The following is a 23,968-nucleotide window of genomic DNA, read 5'->3' as shown; positions in this document are numbered from 1 at the left end:
TTTTTGCATTTGTTTGCTTACTTGCTGAAGAGCCCAGAAATATAATATAGAAATAAAAGATCCAGTCTAGGAATATTGAAATGTAAAGTTGTAAGCCCAAACACATTTTGGAAGAAAAATAAAGAAAGAAAGCTGGCAGCCACTGTTAACCTTTAACAAACACTTTCTGCCTTAAGAGAATCCTGGCAGCCACTTGTGTACAGAGGTAAACTCCCCCAGACAGGGTTTCTCTGTAGCTTTGGAGCCTGACCTGGAACTAGCTCTTGTAGACCAGGCTGGCCTTGAACTCACTGAGACCGTCTGCCTCTGCCTCCCCAGTGCTGGGAGATTAAAGGCTTGCACCACCATGTCCGGCCCAGAAGTAAACTTTTAACTTTTGTCTCCCCGCTCCTGGCTCCCAGCTTCCCAGCTAGGCAGGTACTGCAGACATTGTCTCTATGGGACCCTCTGCTTATATTCCCTTAATTCTTAACTGTCCCCTATGTGACTCTACACTTTGTCTTGCATTTTTTCAGGGACAGTAAAAAGTGACTGGACCAGCCACAGGCTTTTACAAACATCCTAAATTAACACCCTATAACCAAAGTTGTAAAACTTACAATGTATTGTGACCCAAGGTTGTGAAAGGTCTTTGACCCATACCTGGGGCTTCATTTTACTATAAGAGGAGGTTGAAAAGCAGCCCCATTGCCACAGCTACAGAAGCTGGTCTCTGGCTGTGGTCACAGCTATAGCTGATAAGCTTTGTGTGCCCCATGGTGATTTTTTTTTCTTTTTCTGGAAGAAAGCTTGCTTCTGATAGACTTTGGTGGTCTGTCCCCCCACTATTTGTGATACCAGACTCAACACTTGCTTATACTTGATATGTTTCTTTTTGTGCGAAGTGTATGGCAGGGATGAGGGGATGATATGGGGGGACCGGGAGGTGAGCAAAATTGGGGTACATGATGTAAAACTCCCAATGAGTCCATAAAAAAAGTGAAATAAAACAAAAACAATGTAACAACAATTACAAATCTCCCCAAACAAATGTTCTCACCAAGGGTTTGCTGATGTCAGCCAGCCAGCAAGGGCCTCAATGTGAGTCTTTACCTTACTATCTCTGTGTGCTGCAGCACCTTGAGGGTTGATTAAAATCATAGTGGAAATATCATCAGAGGAGTCAGACACCACAGAGTAGGGATTTTCTTTCAGAAAGATAGTGGTTGCTTATTGTTAAGTGTTTAACAATGTACCACTGACTAGCTTACTACAAAATTATTATAGTCAGATTAACAAATGAACTCAACATCTTCAAGGAAAAAAAATCCAAAACCTAATTTCTGTACATTAGCAAGGATTGAAACAATAAATGTAGATGTTGGCATAAGCCCAGTGTGAAGCATTGCACAGAACCTTGGTGAGGTGTAAATTAGTGCAAAGCTTGTGGAGCCAATTTAGCAACATGATTTAGCAATTTTATTATGTCTACACCCTAGTAAGTCCACCTCCAAGAAAATATGTTGTAGGGTAATCCTGAAGAATCCAAGAATAAAAGTGAGTGTGTACAGTTGTAGCCTAGGAAAACAAGAGTTTTTTTTTTAGCTTCCCAGGGGTTTTCCTTGCGTTCACCAGCAGCTCTGGCTGCATACAAAGGTTAGTTCGTTTCTATAGCTCTCTATAGCTAGCGATAGTTTTTACAATAACCTGCCTTTCACTTGTAATTGACAATTGCTGTGAACCACGGTTTACTTTTAATGGAATGTTGTATGGGGGTCCTCAGATGTGAGCCTGTTCCACCTTGACTAAGGGTCAGAGTTTGAGCTTATTCTTGCTCTTTCAAAACTGTTGACAACAGATGTGGCTACAAAGAGATCTGACCTAGGGTGCGGTTAATTAGTGTTTTGAGTACAGAGGTGCAGCTGTAGCACCTGGACCAAGGCTCACAGAATCCAAGGCTATTCTTCTGTCATGTTAATTAAGTCTATTGCATCTCTTTTTGGAGGAAATCAACATGCCTGGGGTCAGTATTCACTGAATTTCCCTCCTGGGCTGTTTTGTGTTTCTGCCTCTTATTTCTCTTATATCCCTATTCCTTTTGTTTAGTAATTCTAATCTTCACGCTCCTACCCTGGAACATATGAAGGCTGGTCCTCAATAGAGTTGTACGAGACTCTTAACAACCATCCCGTCCTATAAACTTTAACCAAAAGCCTTCCTGCTGTTTTTGCTTAGTATACCTCCCTCTTTGTGAAACCAGTTGTGCTTGAAAGAGTTGGAGGATCCTTGTAGAAACTGTTAACTATGAAGATGATCTGTAAGTTTGGGTAAAATTTTAGCTAAAACCTTATTATCAGAAATCTTAAATCTTAAAATGCTTCTCTTCAAAACTGTAAAATTTCTTTGTCCATGCCTAATGCTTACTCCTTCTATAAAAAAGGATGCCAGAGTTCGCCCCCATTCCATAATTTCAGAAGACTGAACTCTGGGTCCCAGCTGGAAGCTGCAGTGATTTTCTTTTGATTCTTTTTATTTATTTATTTTTCATTGCTTTATAAATAATACCATTCAAAATTTCCACTTCCTCCCTTCCTCCCATTTCCCTCCCACTTCCCCACTCACCCTCCCTCCCTCCTCCTCCAGTTCTACAAGAAGGCAGGGTACCCTGCCATGTGGGAATTCCAAGGCCCAACCTTCTCCATCCAGGCTTAGGAAGGTGTGCATCTAAATAGATTAGGATCCCAAAAAGCCAGTACATGCCGTAGAGATAAATCCCAGTGCCATTATCATTGCCCCACTTCAGTCTGCCCCAATTGTCAGCCATATTCAGAGGGTCCAGTTTGATCCCGTGCTCTTTCAGTCCCAGTCCAGCTGGCTTTGGTGAGCTCCCAGTAAATTCCTGGTTAAATTTATTTTTCTCTAACTGTAAGTGCATGCCTGTACCCTAGCATTGGGAATGAAAAGGCATGTTCAAGGCCAGCATGTCTCAAAAATCCATTTGACTTTTAAAAGGGGAAAGTCACTTAACTGCTGCAACGGTGGTAAAAATAACCCTCCCCATTTCTTTCAAGGACTTGAGTTATGTTTTATTTCATATTTGAATCTATTTTTAGGACCAATGTGCAAATGAACTAACTGGGTTAGTGTGTACAGTTATCTTTAAAATATTGGAATAGCTTCCATTTCCCTATATAATGTTCATTAGCTGAGTTATTTACTGTTAGCCTAGTAGTTTCTATTTTGCCATAGTTAATTAAATTATCTTAACATCTTGAATGCTTTTTTGTGGCCCTGGGGATCAGTCTCAGGACTTATACATGCCAGGCAAGTGCTCTCCACTGAGTTTACCTTCAGCTTTTGATTTTACAAGACAAGGTCTCATAGTGTAGTTCAAATTGGCCTAGAACTTGTGAGTCCCTTGTTTTGCCTCAAACTCCTGAGATTACAGGAACATGTCAGCATGCTCAGGTGCATAAGCACTATAATCACATTCAGTTTTGTAACTTTATGCTGAGTTTTTAACTTCCTCTATTCTCTCAGTTGCACTATGAATTCTACTAGGCATACACACAAACATCCAGTTTATAAATACCTTCAGTCATTACAGGAGTTCAGGAGCCAGTTATGCTGAGTTAACTCCATGGATGGTGTCTGATTTTCTTCCTACTAAAAAAGAATCAGCCCTGAAGTTTCACTGTTACTAGCTAGGGGCAAGTCTAGTGCAGGACACTGTCTATTTTGATGGTTCTACAGGTGTTTGTGCTGTCTCTGGAAGCTGTCTGCCCAGACTCACCGTGGGCAAACACTGACCGAAGTCTAACCAAAGGCTTGTACTGAGCATTGTTTACTGGAGGGATCTTGTTTGATCAACTTTGTTTCCTTTAACATCTTAAAAATCTTTTTTGAGGGGTCTGGTATGTGAAGTGAACTAAACAAAATCTTTGCCTCCTAGAGATTGTATTTAGGAAGAGGAAAGCAGACAGACAGACAGACAGACAGACAGACGACAGTGATCGCTCTAGGGTGGTGAGAGCTTTGTATAAAGGGGGAATAGAAGGGAGGCAGACACTGTTGAGACCGGAGGGGACTGAGTGCTATCATCTAGGGTGGCTCTTGAGTCAGAATGTGAAGAAAACAAGGAGCATTCGTAGGGACAGCTATAGGAAGATGGTCTGTAGGTCTATGCATCATCATACAGGCCCATGTATCTACGTTGTATGGCAGTCAGACTCTCAGGCCACAGTTTGCACTTGGCCTCACAGAAGGAGGTCACCTAGTCTTTCCAAAGTATTGCCACCCCTAACAAAGGGTCAGGATATGCTAATGTTGCTTTGCTCCTTCTTTATAATTATGGACATCGCCTGGGAAGAGGTGTTAATTCAGGCTACGTTTTGTTACAGAGCTGCCATAGTCAAGGATATGACTTAAGTCCTGCTACCCCGGAAACAGAATGCTAATGAACTTCCCCCTCAGTTTACCCTTTGATATAAAAGCTGTTTGGATAATAAACTCAGGTGATCTTCAGGATTTGAATGAATTCTGGGACTCACCCTCCCCCCCCCATATCGCTATGTGAACTGGCCTCAATTATTTCCACACCTCTACACTGGTCCGAGAAATAATTTATGTTGGGGCTGGACCCCAGCAATGGTCTAACTAGAGCACAGCAGTGCACAGCTGAGAGGCTGGCAGAAGAGAGAATTGGGAAAAGGGTCGTTGGGTTCAATGTGTTGATGCATATAAAGCTCTACTCGAATTATCATAGTCTTATGGATTTAGACTAATAAAGTCTTTTAGTACAATGTTTGACATACTAAAGCATTTTCTTTAATGTCAGAAAATAGGTGTTTAGTATTTTCTATGGGAAGGTTTTTGTCTTATTTTTTTATCATAACTTATAGTCAAAAAGTTTAACTCTTTTTCTGGAGCAGTAGCAACACATTTCTATAATTGAAAATGACTCTGGTGGTTGATAACCTTTCTTCAGCAGTGATGTCAACATGTGGAAACAGACCTACCTCAATGTTCTGGTTGAGTTTCTTGACGATGCTAGTGATGGTCTGGATGTGACTTTCTAGTAACTTCCTGGCAAGAGATTCTTCTTTTCGAAAGCCCTGGGCCCCCTGGAGGCAAGTGGATATGTCCTCTTTGATGCGGAAGGCTTGCTCAAGAAGGAAAGCTATGGTGCGTTCCTGGTTATTCAATCTGTCTTCCAGAGGACATGTCTGATTGTTTGGAATGACAGGAAGAAAGGGGGAACCCCTGGTCAAAAGAAACACCGCAGGGTTACAAGAATGAGTAGGAGGGCTCTCTTAGTCTCTGTTCTATTGCTATGAAGAGATAACTCTTATAAAAGAAAGCATTGAATTATAGACTCACAGTTTCAGAGGTTTAGTCCATTATCATCACATTAAGAAGTGCGGCGGCATTCAAGTACAAAGTAGCTGACTAACAACTAACAAGCAGTGGGCAGAAGGAACCTCAAAGCCACACCTCCTAATCCAGTAGTTTACAAACTTCGTAATGCTACAATCCTTTGATATAGTTCCTCATGTTGTAGTGACCCCAACCATAAAATTATTTTTGTTGCTACATAATAACTGTAATTTTGCTACTGTTATGAATTATAATATAAAATATCTGATATGCAACGCCAAAAGGTTCACAGCACACAGGTTGAAAACTGCTAATTCTTTCTAAGCAGTTCATCACCTGCGGAATAAGCATGTATGTATGGGCCCATGGGAGTCATTTTCATCCAAACCAAGGGGCTGGGAGCCTGAACTCATTTTCTCACTGCTACTTTTTCATTTTCTCTCCTGTGAGATATTTAAACAGTGTTCCCAAGCTAGAGTTATTTCATACTCAATGATGACAAATTTTAAAGCCCAAATGGTAATAGTTGTGAAGAAATTTATAGTAGACCTAAGGGAAGATGATAGAAGCCTTCTTCAATAACTTATATATTTATACCCTTGTATACAAATTTTATTTTAATCTGAAAAATACAAGTTCTTATATATAACTTTAAAAATACCAAGTGGGGGACCTGGAGAGATCAGTAGGTAAAATGGCTGATGTGTAAGCATGAGGACCTGAGTTCATATTCCCAGAACCCCCACACAAAATCAGTCACAGTGGTGTATGCCTCTGACTTCTGCCATTGGGGACAGAAGCAGGGAGATTCCGGGAACTTATTGATCAGCCAGTTTAGACAGATCAATGAGTTCCATGATCAGTGAGAGACCCTGATGTGGGATTCCCCTCAGTATGATGTGATTACCATTAATGAATAAAGAAAGCTGGCTTGAGCCTATAGTAGGGCAGAACAGAGGTAGGTGAGGAAAACTAAACTGAATGCTGGGAGAAAGAAGACAGAGTCATTGAGATGCCATGTAGCCACTGCCAGGAGCAGACACACTGGAACTTTACCTGGTAAGCCACAGCCATGTGGCTATACACAGATAAATAGAAATGAGTTAATTTAAGATATGAGTTAGCCAGAAATATGCTTAAGCTATTGGTCAAACAGTATTGCAAATAATATAGTTTTTGTTTTGTTATTTCGGTGCTGAGCAGCCAGGAATGAATGAGTAACCTCCTGTTACAAACTGGCACCCAACATGTGCTAGTTAAATCCACATAAAACCTGAGAAAGCTTAGAAAGGAATTCTAGATACAAAAGAACAGAGTTAACCACAGCTTAATGCTGGGGCTCCTTTAAGAGTGGTTATTTAGGGATTGAGCAGTCAGGAATGAATGAGTGGCCTCCTACTACAAGACCCTGTCTCAAAATATAATGGGGAGGATGGTTGAGAAAGATACTTTATGTTAACCTCTCGTCAACACATGAAAACACACACACACACACTATGTGAATGTGCAAAGTGACTTGGGAGAGTTTCTGTCTTGGAATAGTAAGTAAAATTAGTCACTGCAAAATCCTTCTACAGCCTACAAAGCTGGAAAACATTGTATACAGTATCTTTCTCTTGGTGACTAACACTGTGTTACATTCTATCAGTGTTTAACAGTATTATATTAATTTCACAAGAAAGGAAAATAGATTATGTAGAATAGGTAAAGAACTGGTCTGAGGTCATTCCAGACATGGCTAAAGCACTTGACTATTTTATCCCAGTACAGGCCTCTTCCAATGCTTGAGTGCAGATTTTTGACCTCTTAAAAGGCTACAATTTCATAGATTGGATAGAATTATATTAATTTTAAACTAGTCTGCAATGATATTGAATTTCCTGGGGGACTTCCATTATACTGTGGTCCAGTAAAGGGGTCTTTCTCCTTGGAGATTTTGTTTAACACACTGAGCTTCTGCAAGAGTGCTCATTATAAAGGGTGTTCCGAAGACTTCAAGTGCTGGCTAGTGTTCTACATGGGTGTGTATAATAGGTACTACAGAAGAATGACATAAGAAAATAGAGATCTATAGTCATGTAATCAGAAGCCTCAAGGGAGCTGGCCCAGCAGTTGTGTGGTAGACTAAAATGACCTCAAGTGGGCAAGCTCCTCTGAGCCATAACCACACAGAGCACACCTTTCCTTGCAGCCTGAAGGTACTCATACCACATTGTCATACCATGTTTGTATTTTAAACAGAAAAACAGGGTGAAGAATATGATGTTTACCAACTGAGCTTGTCTAGCCTTCCTTCTTTAACATGAGAAATTCTGGAGGACTTATCTCGGCATTCTACCTATTTCATTGAAACCACGGCATGTGGACGTATTCTTGACTTAGACACAGTCTGTGTGGCTATGGAGAGACTGGTGCATCAGACAGCCTGCAACTGAGGGGTCTCCTGGCCATGTGCTAGTGAGCTCAGGCATTGCAAGAGCAGCCCCAGCCTCTGGGTGCTAACTCACTACAACCTTGCGAGGCAACTGAGCCCAAATAACCAGTGAGCCACTCTGGACTCCCAATCCACAGACACTGTAGGAAAATATTTGGTGTTTTGTCAAAAACAGTGGTTTATCTGAAATACGGAATGGACTGAGACGAAGATGTTGATTCTGGACAGACATGATAGAGATTTAGGACCCAGAAGTTAAGAGAGATTGGAAATGAGCTTAGGAAAGGCAGATATTCTGCAGGTTCTGATTTGGATTTAATTAAAATTGCAATTAAAAACACTAGATGTACGAGAAGGAAATAAATGAGCTTTTTGTGTTTATACAAAGTTGCCTATTGGATAGCCTGAAATGTATCTATATAGAGAGATTTGGATGTTTTCTAGAAATTAAGAGACAGCTCACGATTTGGATGAGGACAATGAGACTGGATGATTTGGTATTGAAAGACTTGGATAAATCCAGACCCCCTAACAGGAAAAAATAGATCCAAAAACCTAAGCAGGAAGAGAAGAATCAGAAATCTAGGATTAGCCAGTTTAGTGACTGTTTCAGGAATTAGCTGAAGATAAAGTTAGATTGTAATCTTGAGAATAATCTTGAGAAACAGGGAGTTGCCCCCTTGTGATCATCACTGGATTTTCGGAATTTTCTATTGCCCTCCCTACCCACTTCGGATTACTGGGCTGTGGTTTCTTCCCTTAAAAACCCCTTCTCCCAGTTACTCGGGGTCGAACTTCTCCCCTGCGTGGGTTATGAATCTTGGCCCCAATGCACTGGTTCTTGTCTTGTCGAATAAACCTTGTGTGATTGCAGCAAGGACGGTCTCTCTTGAGTTACTGGGGGCGGGGGGTTTGTGTTATCCTGAGACTTGAGTGAGAGTCTCCCTACACCGGGGGTCTTTCAATCTGTATCTATGTGGGCGTGCATACGTGTCTCAGCAGTTTAGTTTAAGCTAGGTGTTAACCACACCACACTTCCCCACAATCCTATGGATTCCAGGCACTTATAGCCACTCTGCTGTGATTGCCCGTCAGCTAGAGATGTACAGTGTGTCAGTAGGTGTCTGAAATGGGGTGAGGCAGCTGTTGCAGAGGTTAGATGCTAACATTACATCCTCACTAGCGTCACTTAGAAAAGAACTGAACTGTTCACCTTAGCCCTACCCTACATTACTGTCTACCTGGGCCTCAATCCTATCCCATTGTCTACCTTGGCCCTATACTGTGTTACTGTCTACCTGGGTCTCTTGTGATACTGTCTACCTGGCTCTCTATCCAATCCTGTTGACTACTTTGGCCCTACCTTATCTTACTGTCTACCTGGGCCTTGATCCTATCCCTTTGTCAAGCTTGACTCTACCGAATCCTAGGTGCTGCCCACCATTGACTGGAGGTCCAGGGCCTGCAATATGGTAAAAGAGATCTATCTATCCAACCCCTTGAGCAGTCTTTGGGTCAAGAGAACATGTTGCCTTCCGCTCAGCCCAGGTGTCCTGGTGACTCTAGAATCTCTGCTGAGGCTGCTCTGAGACCACAGAATTTTATACATAGCTCTAGATGGGACTCGGGGCCACATACAGCTTTAGCCACCTTGAAAAATAATTGAAACTTTAAAGGAGTCTGAAGCTTGCGATCTAGTGTGACCTTTGTCAGGTCTAAAACAGAGCCCCAATTCCCCTGAAGGTAGTGGATAACCCCATCATGACAGTTTTTGCTCAGGCTCAGCTCAAGCTGGAGTATACGAGCAGCAAATCTCAGGAACTAGTGAATTGGGTATCTGCCCGCCACAAAGGGCCACTTCAAAGGCCATGCTAGCCTCTAGACTTCTTCCGTCCCTATTCGTATGTACCTTACCTGTTACACTAGCATCCTGGTCCTCCTTACCTCCTCTTCTACCCTAAACTCCCAGGCGGTTCCAGTTCACAGGCTTCCCTTCCCTGAACTACTTTCTTCCACATGATTTTCCCACTACCCACTTCTCTATTCCTGGCCGCACCCAGTCTGCTGTTTCTTCTCTCTATCCTGGACTCTTGTAGATGTGCCATCTCTGTGAGAGAACCTTTTGGTGGTTTCCTTACTGCCACGTCAGCTGATGTACACCTGCCTTGAAAAAAACACGAGTCGTCTGAGATAAGGCTCAGAGTAAAAGGGCCTGGTCCTTTGAGCAAACCTTTCAGGGAACTTTCTTGATTGCTGATAGTCTTGACAAAAATGCTGAATTAGCACAACTACCCTCTTCCCAACTTGAGAGAATTCTTATGAGAACTTGGAAGACCTGAAAGCATGTATCCTCTGAGAAACTCTGAGGCCATGTGTGTGTGTGTGTGTGTGTGTAAGTGTGTGAGTGTGCTATGTGTGTGCATGTGTGAGTGTGTGAGAGTATGTGACCGTGTGTGAGTGTGTGTATGAGAGTGTGTTGTGTGAATGAGTGTGCATGTGAGTGTATGAGTGTGTGCATGTGAGTGTGTTGTGTGTGTCTGAGAGTGTGAATAAGTGTGCGTGTGAGTGTATGAGTGTGTGTGTATGAGAGTGTGTTGTGTGAGTGTGTCTGAGATTGTATGTGTGTGAGGGAGAGTGTGTGTGTTGTGATGTGATGTGCCTGACGCCAGTGCTCTCAGGAAGGAAGGGCTGCCAGCAGGCAAATCTCAGCAGGTGGCTCAGTAAGGCTCTGGGACTGGCTAGGTGGAGTCACCTTGTCAAGGTCCTATCCAGTGGGGCAGTTTGGAGCAGGCAGGAAGGCCTGGTTTTGCTCCAAGTCAGCATAGCTTTCACAGGCTGTCTCCTTTTCTTCAGAGCTGCAACCTGAGTCAGGTAACCACTTCTGCCTGAGGTAAGAGAGACAGCCCAGCCTGGAGGTGGGGGTGAGCAGGGAGGAAGTAGGCTTCCCTACTCCCCTGGAACAAACTCAGACTTTCCTGCGGGAGTTTGGAGGAGGAGCTGAGGGCTTCTGGAACAAATTAGGCACAGGAGACTTCAGACTCTCTCGCGGGAGTTTGAGAAGGAGGAGATGAGGGCTTCTATGAGGTGCTGAGTCACAAACAAGAAGCAGGAGGAGCGACTGCCTCAGACCAGTATCCTCCACAGACTCCCCCTGCAAACGGCTGCCGGCCCCACTGCCCTTTAACTTTGCTTCTCCACAAGCAGCATAAAGAAAAGTGAGAAGGGGAGGTTGGGGGGAACTTGGGAAACGGGATGATTGGGATAAAGGAAGGTTGGATAGGGGAGCAGGGAAGCACAAATCTTAACTAAGGGAGCCACCTTAGGGTTGGCAAGAGACTTGAACCTAGAGTGGCTCCCAGGTGCCCAGGGCGATGTCCCCAGTTAGTTCCTGGGGCAGCTGAGGACAGAGAACCTGAAATGACCCTATCCTATAGCCATACTGATGAATATCTTGCATATCACCATAGAACCTTCATCTGGAGATGGATGGAGATAGAGACAGAGACCCACACTGGAGCACCGGACTGAGCTCCCAATGTCCCAAGGAGGAGCAGAAGGAGGGAAAATATGAGCAAAGAAGTCAGGACCACGAGGGGTGCACCCACCCACGGAGACAGTGGGGCTGATCTATTGTGAGCTCACCAAGGCCAGCTGGACTGTGACTGAAAAAGCATGGGATAAAACCGGACTCTCTGAATATGGCGGACAATGAGGGCTGCTGAGAAGCCAAGGACAATGGCACTGGGTTTTGATCCTACTTCATGTTCTGGCTTTGTGGGAGCCTAGCCAGTTTGGATGTTCACCTTCCTAGACCAGGATGGAGCGGGGAGGACTTTGGACTTTCCACAGGGCAGGGAACCCTGACTGCTCTTCAGACTGGAGAGGGAGGGGGAGAGGAGTGGGGGGAGGGGGAGAAGTCTTCCCCACACCCAATGCTTGGTTAGTTCTCCTCACAGGTTTCTCAGACGACAAAGGCCTTCCTTCCCCTGCCAATTGCCCAATTGCTGTAAGGATTCTTTCCTCACTTGTTTCTCTTCAGCAGTAACTGGAAGAACAAATCTATGAATCTGTTGTAATGTAATGGAAATTCCTGATTGTAGTAGTCTTCAAATCATTGGGTTATTCCTATTATTGAGTACTATTAGTCAAATCCAAAGGGGATGTAACCCAAGACCTTTCCCTAGCAGGCTGTGGCTACCCTGGTTTTATAAACACACACACAAACTAACTAACTAGCTCTTACTAATGGGATCTTAGTTTACATTTCTCCTGGTAAGGCAGATCCGGATGAAGTCGCTAGCCCCAGAAGAAAGCCCCCCCCCTTTCCCGCAGGCATCTTTGCAAAGGCGCTGGCTGAGTCGCTGACTGACTTTAGCTGAATCCCAACAGATTTTCCCCAGCCTGAGTTCTGCCTCTCTCAGCTGGTGTGACTTACACCAGCTGTGCTGTGCCTGGCAAAGCCGCTGGTACATGAGCCTCTCGTTTTGCTGCCTAGTCTGTTCCTGTGAAGACAGCACTAAATTTACTTAGGAGCTTCTGATAACCATTTTGGAAACCTGTAAAAGCCAGAGACAAAAATGGGAAAACTTCCATCCTCTTCTGAACATAAGAGGCCATGCTGAGAAGATTCTCTGTGGTTTCACATGATCAAGGTTAAGGCCTAGCTACATTCTGAGTGCACACAGTCCTGTAAGGAAATGTAAAGTAAACTGTAGCAAGTAGTCTGATGGTTCACAAAAATAATTCTGTGAGTGTGTGGGGATGATGAGTTAGAAAGAGCTATATTTAATAGTTTCTCCATTGCTTGTCTATAACTGACCTGGCAGGTGGACTTTGCTGTTTGTGGAAACAAGCCCATGTTGCTGAGGTTAGCGTAAGTCTGAATCCTCTGAGGGGGAGAGAGGCAATTCATGTTTGGGGCAAAGAGTCCAGAAAGATGACCAGGACTGAGGAGTTGCTAGCACAGATCCTGCATGGGGACCATTCCAATAGTGACAGCTCCACACAGTGGCACATCTAAGAAGAGGCTAGAGAGACAGTTGTGTGTCTTCAGGAAGAGCTGTGGACTCTAAGGCATGAAGGCCTCATGGTCAGTGAGGTTTTAAGAGAATTGTGAAATGGATGCCACGCTTGGCTTCTTGTGTTAGAGATGTTAGAAGGGGTAAAGGTTCTTAGGAAAATCCTGGCGTGAATGGAACAGGATGGGCATCTGGGGTTGCACATACAAATAAATGTGCGCCCCAAGATGCAAGTGGTTGAGGACATTTGTTGGCCCCACCAAGACATTTTCCGTGAAAACATGCTCTCTCTCCCCCCCTCCCTCTCCTTTCCCCCCTTCTTCCCCTCTGTCTGTCTTTCCATGTGTGTATATGTAAATAACACATGTCTATGTGACTTCAGTTAATAAAAAATCGTATGTGGAATTGCAAGACTTGAACTCAAATTCTTAAAATTTTTGACTGGTACAATGAACTGAATTGTGGCCAACACAAAGATATGTTGATGTCTTAATATCTGTCATATCAGAAGGTGACCTTATTTGGAAGTTAGTTCATCATGAATATCGCTAAGATGGGGTCACAGTGGAGTATCAGTGGCCTTAAGCCACTATGGCTAGTGTCCTTACATAAAGATGGCCTTGTGAAGGGCCCAGGCAGAATGAGGAGAGAGAGGCAGAGGTTGAAGTGAAACATCTGTAAGCCAGGAAGTGCCAAGAGCAGCCAGCTATTACCAGAAGCCTATGGAAAGCCAGGCACAGTTCTGCCCTGAGTGCCTACCCCCAAGGGCCAGCTCCGCCTCAAGCCCGTAGAGGTGCTGAATCTGCAGACTTTGTGTTTGGACTTGTATCTCCCAAGATTGTGAGATACACACTTCTGTTCAGCAACAACAGAAGGGTGGCGATCACGCCAGTCCTGGGAATTAGCATAGGTGGTAAGTTGTTGCAGGGGAGGTCCTAGCACACTTTAATTAATGTCCTCTTATTTCTATGTAGTCCTTAGAGCTAGCATATCCCTATAGGACCGTTTCATCTCCACAATGACTTGTCACCAATTTTTCCCAACTCAGGAGACAGAGACTCGGAAGTTTCCAGTGTCTCATCTTAGAAGCTTGGCCTGCTTCCTGCTTTTTCCTCCCTCACTGTGGCAATGTTCCTGATGCTGCTACACCTACCTCAGAGAGGCAGGCATGTTTACCCTCTTGCTCACGACTGTGTAACTCGCTTCCTACACCATGGAGCTTTGCTCAGTCACCTTTTTCTGGTTGGTTCTCTTCTTGCTGTAGCCCCACTATCTCCCTCCAGAGAACTGAGTCTGACTGAGCGGGTCTTTCATTAGTCATTTTTTAGACCCTTCTGAGGTAGAGATGACTGTGTTTCTCCTGGGCATCTGTGCTCTGGTGGATTTTGGGGTCTTTGTGAGTAGCACAAGGTGCCCATGACTCTGCCAACTCATCCCCAGCAGCTTTCCCATAAAGGGCAAAGGTAATGTGGGCAGATTACAGAAAACCAAAGACTTTTGTGGTTGGTGACAGCCCAGTCTGATCTGCCCCATCCAGAGCTTAGCTGCAGAGCCTCACCTTCCATTCTTATGTGTCATGATGTGGGATATGTCTCCATCACTCAGTAGCTAATAGTGAAGCACGCCATAAAAGAACACCTGTCACTGACCTAAGACCTGGCAATGGCTGTCCTCAGACCTTGAATGCCACATTTTCACAAGAAGACTTTCATAATCCTTTATTGTTTCACCCATTTGATACACTGAAAGTTTTATCTGTCTCAGTTTTATGTTCCATTTGACTAGCAGCGAGACCTGTCTGCCCAAAATGTACCCACGAAGGATGCTGAGATGTGCAGTGACTGTAAGCTGGCCTGGCTACTGCTCAGTGTGAAACAACTTGGCTTCTTAGGCCCCCTTTTGATTCAGGAAACAGAGTTTTTCCCTTAGGCAAGACAGACTAGAGATTCAATCTATCTGATGTCATAGAAATTTGTTTATACTTCTTCTTTCTCCAGCTGTCCTCATGCCCTCTGAATTCCTGATCGACAAATACTGTCCATGCTACAACCTCGTAGCAAGAATTATCCTGACAAGTTTACTAAGATTTTTTGCACCTCTCCCTTCTCTGGAATGGAAGGTAGCTGAGGTGAAAATCTTTGTCTTATTTTTTCACTGGTGACTTTGCAGTGCCTAGCCCAGTGCTCGTATGTACTAGGTGCTCCATAAATTCATGAGTGAGTTATAACCACCTCAGAAGGATTAGAAGGGACCTGGGGAAGCCATTTGATTCCAAGGTCAGAAAAAATTCTCCCCTTTCAGAAAAGCCAGTTTAATAAACGTAAGAGATTCACAAGCACAATTTGTTTCCATTCAAAATTAAATCCTGCGAGAGGATACTAAGTGCTCTAAAATCTTCACCACCCACTCTATTACAGCAGAAGATGTGGACGAAAAATCATGGGCAGAATTGAGAAGCCTCAGGAACTCATTGCTGATCATATGCAGCCCCACCTTCTTACAGAAGGCAGAACTTAACCAGAGAAGAGAAGAGGGGCTTTCTTCCTCAGTCACAGCCTGCTGTGGACCTGAGTGCTCACTATGGAAGTCCAGAACTCCATCGGTGTTCCTTCTACCAGCTGGAGAAAAGGAGTAAGAACAAGGCTTTGATGCTTTTCAGTTCATCAAACTTAGTGAGCATGCACACACTGTCATAAAGTAAGTGTGTCTGCTCACTTTGAATTAACAAAAAATGAACATTAGAGCTATTTACCACCTTTAATATGGTGGCACCAACACCATTGTCCTATAGAGACTAGCAATAATTCTGCTGCCCCGCTTATGGATCATTTACTATGACCTAACATTTAACAAGTATTGATAATGTGTGCGTCTTATTCCAAAGCGAAATGCCAGGGAGGGTTCCGTGAACACAGTCAGTCCCAGCCTCTTCAGTATGCATATCTCTAAGTTAAACTCGTCTGTAGGATAGCATGGTCTCTTTTGTTACTCAGGTTTGCTTTAGGATCTTAGTATTACTTTTTCTGAATACTACCCTTGGAAATATTGATATATGCTTGTGAGGACGAATCTTTGAAGCTGAGTAATGTCTACTCAGGTGGTTTAATGAGTGTGTAACAATCTTCTCTTGCCTACGTGCCCCCTTTGCATTCCAGTACACTGTTGCCAATTGGTGATTTAGTTAAAGAAAAAAAATGTTCATTTTTAAATTAAATATGTCAACTCAAATTTCTGCAGTGATAGTAGCAATGTCTGGATGTCATGTTGTTTTTCTGCTAGTCAGCACCCCGTCAGCACTTCTGAAAGTACAGCTCACACAAGTCAGTCCCCCCTCAACCTGCCTTACTCTCCCTTATAACTGTCAGCTATACAGTTCTTCAAAAATTGGTATTCAATAGAGCATGCTTGACTACTGCTGGGTTACTAAAATGCACAGCTATAGAGTATTTAGCTGGGGTCTTCAACCCAGCTCCTGGCATAAGCTATTTCCCCTGGGAGTTGCTCCCGTCCAAACTCTACCTCTGCGAAAGTCTGCCAAATGGTGACCCCTCCCCAGGGAGGGTCAAGAAAGCCTGCCTAGTGGTAACCCCTCCCCATGGAAGGTCAAGACCACTCCCACAGGCTATTTAAACTGCCCCCCAGAGAATGAATACGTGGTCTCCAGGTTACCCTTTGTCTCCCATGTTTTCCTGGGACACCCGGGAGTATTGTCATTTATTAATTTGGTTTTTTAATTTGGTTTGATTGGGATTATTTGCATTGGCTGAAAGGTTTGTTGGCCAAGAAAGAAAATATTTAACATTTGGAGGTGGGGGGGGCTGTTTATCCCATTGTCCCAGAGCCACGTGTTGGAAAACGCCCTTCTCACATGTGCTCTCTGCCTCAGGGCTAAGAGTTGCTTCCCTTCTTCCCTCATTGAGTTTCCCTTCTTTAGTACATGCCCATAGGGCCCAGGGGCCCATTTGTGTTTATGTTTGTCAATTTTAGGGCTGTCCTTTTGGGAGTCACGGTTTTGCCAGGCATCCAACACAAGCGTTGGGGTAGGTCTGGTTGAGGTGGGACTGAGTGGGTAGAGACATCTTCCATTCATTTCTCACAATCCCCCTGTTTCTGACTCAAGAGCCCTGTCCCAGTAGACACATTGTGACAGCCTTGAGTCCCAAGATTTGGCATAGACTTCTAAATGGGCTCTTGTGATTCAAAGCCAGATCTCCAAATGTCCTTTGGCTGCCTTTTACAAAATTCCTTTTAAATTGAGGTTAACATCTAACATAAAAACAAACAAGGCTCCAAAAGCTGGTGGTTTCTAGATGTGTTCTTTTGCCCCCACTCCCATTCCTCACTCCCCTCCCGGCTTTCTCTAGCTGTTCATTCTCTACAATGGATCTGGATCATTTTCCCCCTGTCCTTCCACTCTAAAACTGCATAGCTATTCTGTCCTTTGTTTCTGTTTCCTCTTGCAGCATCTGCTAATCCGGCCCTTGATGGGTCCACCTCTGTGATTCTCTGCCTTCTGCTGCCTGCCTACACCAGGAGTTTTAAGTTGGTCAGCTGACACAGGTTCCCAAAAGAGTTTTATTTGTCTGTCTGTTAAAATAATGTGGCTACAGTCTGCTTGTTTTATGTCTGTGTGAGCATGTGTGATTGTTTCCACAGTATGCTTGTTTTATTTCTCTGTGTGTGAATGTTTTGAGATCTGTAAAACTTATGACTCCAGATTACAACAGCTCTGGAAAAATGCAAACATGTGAGTAACCTCCATTTGACTTTACCACCACCTTGGGCAAGAGTACCCACGTGTGCTTATATTCTTTGACTTATTAAAATATTCCTTTTAATCTTCTTACACTTACTAGCATTGGTAAGCTGTAACTAATTGGGTAAAACAAATGTCTAAATTTAACTTATATGTCTAGTTTAAATATAACAGGTAATGGTACCCAATTCTCAAGTGCCTTCACAGGTCTGAGAGTATGGCATTTAACAGAAGAGCTTCTAACACAGAGACACTCCAGCTCCTGCAGCATCCTATAGCTCCTCCAAGAAGATGCATAGTTACAGAAGACCTTCTGCCTTGAGCCTTGCCTTTGGGTTTGGCAAAGCCACCCACACAGCAAAAAGCGGCCTTCCACCTCTTCAGCTTCCTGGATGCTACACTGAGGGAATCTATCTTCTCCCCCTGCCAAGACAAGTAGACTAAATCTCCCCCTTCCACACACACAGAAAAATCTTTGGGCCTCTTATACTCAGTAGCTAACGGCAAGCACTGCTTTCTAAGGCTGGTGTTCTCCAAAGATTATGGAGAGATGTGGGATTGCTGGTGTAGCTAAACAAGCTGTCTCATTTCTGCTCATTTATCCCTCATAGATCTGTCTAATAGCATTTGATGACTTAAGGTACTGATAGCTCATTACTTCATTTGTTAAGTTTTCTGCTAAAATACAGATGGGTGTGCCTCTTTAACAGGCTTCATAGTTCAGGATTAACAGGTTTCAGATGTATCTTAAAAGATCCAGAGTTCCCAGTTCCCTTTAATTGTTTTCTAAAATGTTCATACCTTTTAACCTAAAGCAATAGCCTAAAGCAATAGCTATGACACCAAGATGTAAATCTGTTCCAGTTGTCTTACAGATACCTACAGGTTCCTGGGAAAAAGTTCTGCTGCTGTATCAAATATCAGGTCTGGTAAAAACTAACAGTCTCCAGAGCCTTAATTTAACTCCACCCATTTTCAAGCCTAATTTACAAGTCACTCCTGCTGTCTGGGCCAAGACCAATTTACAAAGCACTCTCCAGATAACGTCAACACCTGCATCAGCTCCTGGGACTTCACCATTGGTACCAACTCTTCTGGATCAAGGACACCTACCAACTAAAATCTGGTTTTATCTGCTATTGTGTTGCACTTATACACCAGAGCCTCACCTGTACAACCAGGGCACTTCTCTGTCCCATTCTTTCTGGCAGTTAATGACTTCCCATGGCAAGCCCCATTCATAGGTCCAATAATAACATTTTTTTTTCTCCTAGCCAAGAAAGAAAATACTTAGCACAGAGCCCCTGCATTTTGGGGCTGCAACCTGAGAGAACCAAAGTGAATAGCACAGTATATCTAAGCATCTAGAATGGTGAATAAAATAGACACATGGCTTAGGCCTTGGGAGATGGGATTTGGGTGTAACTGAGGGAGAAATGGATCCTGGGGCCTGTCAATCTTTGCCTTCACTTCTTTTTGCCGAAATCCAACTGCATGAGATAGCTGAGCAATCAAAGTGCTTGCTGCCAAGCCTGACGGCCTGACTTACACAGGCAAGGGCAGAACCAGCTTCCAAGGGTTGGCCTCAGATGTGCACACATGTCCACACACATATGCGTATAAAATAATACATAAACAATGTAACTGACTCATTATTGGGCTGAAGTCCAAGGTAATGTTCTAAACTTTAAGGTTCATTATTGTTCTTTAGGAATTTATTCTTTTGTCCTCTGGAATGTAGATTATTCTGGCTCCAAACTGGAATTTTCTTAATAGGTCAGATAAATGATTTCTAATTTCCGTTTGTCCTATGCAGACAGGTGGAAACATTTCTCCCTTCTCTTAAGATGCTTAAAGTTAATTAATATGTCCTTCATCATCAGTTTGGGGCAGTCTACATTCATTGTTCCTAACTCAGGAAAAATGATTTATCTAAATAGTACATTTTTATTTTCTATTTATTTAGTTAGTTTCTTGAGACAGGGTTTCTCTGAAGCTTTGGAGCCTGTCCTGGAACTGACTTTTTAGACTAGGCTGGCTTAGAACTCATAAAAATCCAACTGTCTCTGCCTCCTGAGTGCTGGGATTAAAGGCGTGCGCCACCACTGCCCAACTGGGCTAAACAGCTCAGTCAGTAAATGGTAGTTTTAAATGAAAAATCGTTTCTCATGATTTGATCCTCCCTGCTCCTGTAAATTGTAATCCAAACCCATGTAAGCAACTGTAGAAGGAAAGCACGAGAAGAAGTGATTGCTGAAATGAACAAATTCGTTTGGCTGAAGACAGGGAAATTCTTAGCTATAACTATTGCAATAAAAGGCAGAATTTAAAATGTCATCATTTTCATTGTCAAAGATTACTTTCAAAATGAGCCTACTCTTTATGGTTTTTCTTCACATTGACTCATTTGTTTGGTTGCATATTTTCTGTGATTAGGATGCTTATTATAGAATCAGAATGTTTTTAAAGCTGTAGAAGACACCAGGAACTTCTAGTCCAACCTTCTTATTTTGCAATTGAAAAGAAAGAACTAAATTCCCCAAATGCAGGGTTGACAGCAACAGTGGAAGGACTAAGACCAAATCCCAACTGCTTTGAAGTTATTAATAAAAGCGCAGATAACATCCCTTTTGTGTGCTGAGCAGAAGACAGCTCCAAACATATGCATCACATCCCAAACCCACCTTTAAATACTAGAGTTCTGGGATCTTTGTGCAATACGAATCTACCAATACTGTGCTCTAATTATCAGAGCTGTGACACCAAGGTCCCATGCCTGTGGACCACCCCGAACAGACTCCAAGTATAGCACTGTAAGTGTAGAAATGTAGAGGAATTTGGTTTTTCAAAAAGTCATATTATTTTTTTTTCTGATTATTAATGTGTCTCAAGTTTCCCTGGGTTTTTATTATAGTGCCAACAGACTCACTTGGTTTAATTTTAAAGTTATAGTTATCTATATATTATGTTGTATTATGTGTTAACTCTTGCCCCAGTTGTATTATTTTCCCCACAAATCTACAGGAATTTATTGAAGTTGCCTAAATAGAAGGCAGTAACATCTATCTAGAGATAATGAGGCTTGAGGTTCAGGCTTTTCTGGAAGTAGAACTATTCATTCAGCCACTCTAACCACTACTGAGCCATTGAATACAGTAAATAGTTAGAACCATTAGTTTTTATACTTACTTGTCAACATATTCAACTAGATCTGTAGAGTTCTTGGTTGACATTTTGGCTGGAGATAATCTCACCTAAAACAGAAGTGAGAAATTCAAAATGCATCATGTGATGTTTAGGTGGCCTACTCTTTATCCATCTTGTACTTAAATCAATGCTTTTATTTTAAACAAAATATATAGCATCGTACATATGCCGTTTGTGTTGTTGGTGACTGAGACTGAAGTTAAGGCCTGGGACACTCTTAAAGACCTTGTTTCATGGGTTTGGTAACGTATCAGGAAAAGCTTTTTAGAAGTTAGAGCCATACATCAGTCCAAGATGAAAGCTTCTAAATGGAAACCTCAATGATTATTGGCTGAGTTTTGAATGAAGTCCAGTGACAGCAATTTATTCCTGACAAAGTCATTTCCTAGGGGAATCAGCTATTTTCAAAACAGCCCCAAACCAGAAAGCTAGCCAATCCAAGGACTTTTATTTTCTAAAAGCCATCAGATTACAGATGAGAAATAGAAGCACAGAACGGCTGTATGTTAATGTAGTAGCGTGCAGCAAGTCAGCTGTATGAACACTTAAATACTTCTAGAAGGTGCTTTTTCCATAAAGGTTGATAATTTGGTAACATTCCTATGAGACAAAAGATGCGAAATACATTCACTATTTCCATATACTAAGGACAACCAAAATCTTTTTAAAAGCTTAAAAACAAAGCAAGTTTTATTCTAATTTTCATAGCTAATCACTGAATTGGATTCAAGGGAGGGAATGTAACTTGTATTCCAAGTTAATACATTGAACACGATATATTTGTTGGATTTTTTGGGGGGGAGGTTATATCACTGCATAGTAGAGTGATGGTTGTGGTGGTATGAAAGAAAATGGCCTGCTTAGGGACTGGCACTATTAGGGGGTGTGGCCTTTTTGGAGGAAGTGTGTCACTGTAGGAGAGGGCTTTGAGGTCTCATGCTCAAGATACAGCCAGTGTGGACACAGACTCCTGCTGCCTGTGGATTAAGATGTAGAACACCCAGCTCTTTCTCCAATACCATGTCTGCTTGCCGCCATGTCCCACCTTGTTGATAATGGGCTAAATCTGCAACTCTAAGCTAGACCCAATCAAATGATTGCCTTTGCCAGAGTTACTGTGACTGTGATGTCTCTTCAGAGCAGTGGAAACCCCAATTAAGACAGTAAAATTTTTGTTCAGAAGTTAGTTTTTAAAGAAGTTTTAATGGAATCAACCAAGAAATAGTTGATTCCATTAAAATTCTAAGGGCCAAGACACTCACCTGCAAATACATCTCCTCTGAACAAAATTTGAAAACCAAGCAACTCTATTATCCAGGAAGTTGACACTGGCCATGCTGGCTTGACCCAGTCTAGCTGGCAAGAGGCTGTCGAAACAGACTCCCAACTGGTCAGGATGAGGGCAGTGAACTTTTGGGAGAGTGCATAGGCCCTGGGCTTATTGTGGAGTATAGTCTGCAAAAGGTTGGATATGCCTGGGCTTACCCTTCTTCAGTGGTTCTCAACCTGTGGGTCTCAAATCCTTGGGGTTCCATATGGGATATCCTGCATGGTAGGTATTTATATTACAATTCATAACAGTAGCAAAATTACAGTTATGAAGTAGTAATGAAATAATTTTATGATTGGGGATCCCTACAACATGGGGAACCTTGTTAAGAGGTCACAGCGTTATTAAGGCTGAGAACTGCTGCCCGAGAGAAGCCCCACTGGATCCTCGTGTGTTTGTGTTCTGGATACCATCTTCTGTCCTCAGAGAACATGAACAGATGTCGGCCTAACACCGCTTCTCACTACGCTTTCCTACTGCAAAAGCCGTGGGTCCTGAACTTAATACTTCAGGCCAGATATTGCCTTTTCACCTCTCCATGGGACGTCTGTGCTTAGTACTTCCTTATCAACTGGCTGGTATTGGCCTTATGCATTTGACAACTCATCATGCTGTGGAATGAATGTGTCCACAGAGAAAGAATTACTAGGGTATTCTCACCCCTTCTACCTTGGGGATATACTTAGAGGCTAAGATGAGATTATATGTGAAAACTACTTCACATATTATTATTATGGGATTTTTCACATGTGTCAGTTTTCATCTGCTCACAAAACATTTTAAAATATGATAATTCTTATACTATATAATCTTTTCATATATATTATGATTTCATTTTTCTAATACCTCTATTAGATCAGTTTCATTGTTTCTTCATCATATATGACAAAAGTTCCTTTAAATTTAAGATGACTCATTTTATATGAGGAACTTGAGGATTGAGAAGTGATGGGCCATGTGATAATAACTGCATTACACACTAAGTTTGCTTTGCTTGCTAATGCTTTATTTAAGTAGTTCATCAGAACCCCATGGCAGAAGGAAGGTCGAACTAGCCTTATGTTATATAAGAGGAAATTCAGGTTAAACAATCACCAAACTAAAGAGAAACTCAAAGCCAGTGCTTGAGGTCATTCTGACTTTCTGGTACCTGTTTTCTAAGAAGAGACTGTAATACTGCTCAAATGTTTTTAGAACCACCAAATCCAAAAGCACAACTTGTTTGTATGGCCTCTGTGGCTAATGGAAAGTATGAGAAGTGCTGAGAGAGGAACCTTGTGTATAACTATTCTTTTTCTTAAAGAATCTTGACCATAATAAATGATCATTAAATCTAAAAACTGAGCCCCATATTAAAAACCAATCCCATTAATATATTTACAAGCTGAGATCATCTGTTTTCAAGAAAGCCTTGCTGTGCTCAGCCACTTTATCAAGACAGAGCAAACGAGAACCAAGCAAACACAAAGGAAAGCTATGCTTCTGGGATTCCTCCAAAGTCTGCACAACCCCGAGCTTCAGAGGAGCGGAACCAACTACCCCATTCTTAATACAAATGTTTCAAAGTACTTGCTTTCTTCTCTTGGTCTCTGGCCGAGCCAGGAAAGGGGCCATCAGGTGGCTCTGGCTGTTCTTCCGCAGGCAAGGAGGCACTTTTGTTTACATCTGTATCTAAGCAACCAGAATGTAGAATCCAATCAGGAACTACGGCAAGTAAATTTTTGCATTGATGGCATTCTAAAAATTGAAACTAGTTTCTGTAAAGGTGGCAAAAGGTCAAGAAGCTTCCACAGTGCTTGACATGTGCCTCTTCCCTCTGCCCCCCCCCCAGGTCCTGCCCCTGCCAGCTGCACATCTGCGGCTGGTGA

General features: G+C 42.7%; 1 protein-coding gene across 1 annotated transcript in view; it reads right to left on the bottom strand.

Moving 5' to 3' along the window:
- The window catches only part of Fam81b (family with sequence similarity 81 member B), a 60,410-nt gene extending 36,670 nt beyond the window's left edge, over positions 1-23,740 (bottom strand). The window contains exons 1-3 of the mRNA XM_050122213.1: positions 23,670-23,740; positions 20,753-20,817; positions 4,998-5,241 (exon numbers count right to left, since the gene is read on the bottom strand). Of these exons, the coding sequence (XP_049978170.1) occupies positions 4,998-5,241; positions 20,753-20,817; positions 23,670-23,714 (354 nt within the window). The 5' untranslated portion in view covers positions 23,715-23,740. The remainder of the gene's footprint in view (positions 1-4,997; positions 5,242-20,752; positions 20,818-23,669) is intronic.
- Positions 23,741-23,968: the final 228 nt, after the last annotated feature.

This window comes from Alexandromys fortis, unplaced genomic scaffold (genome assembly GCF_014885135.2).
Source record: "Alexandromys fortis isolate MF-2015 unplaced genomic scaffold, M_Fortis_MF-2015_v1.1 scaffold_163, whole genome shotgun sequence".
Classification (NCBI taxonomy): Eukaryota; Metazoa; Chordata; class Mammalia; order Rodentia; family Cricetidae; genus Alexandromys; species Alexandromys fortis.
This window is presented reverse-complemented; position numbering and strand designations above follow the sequence as displayed.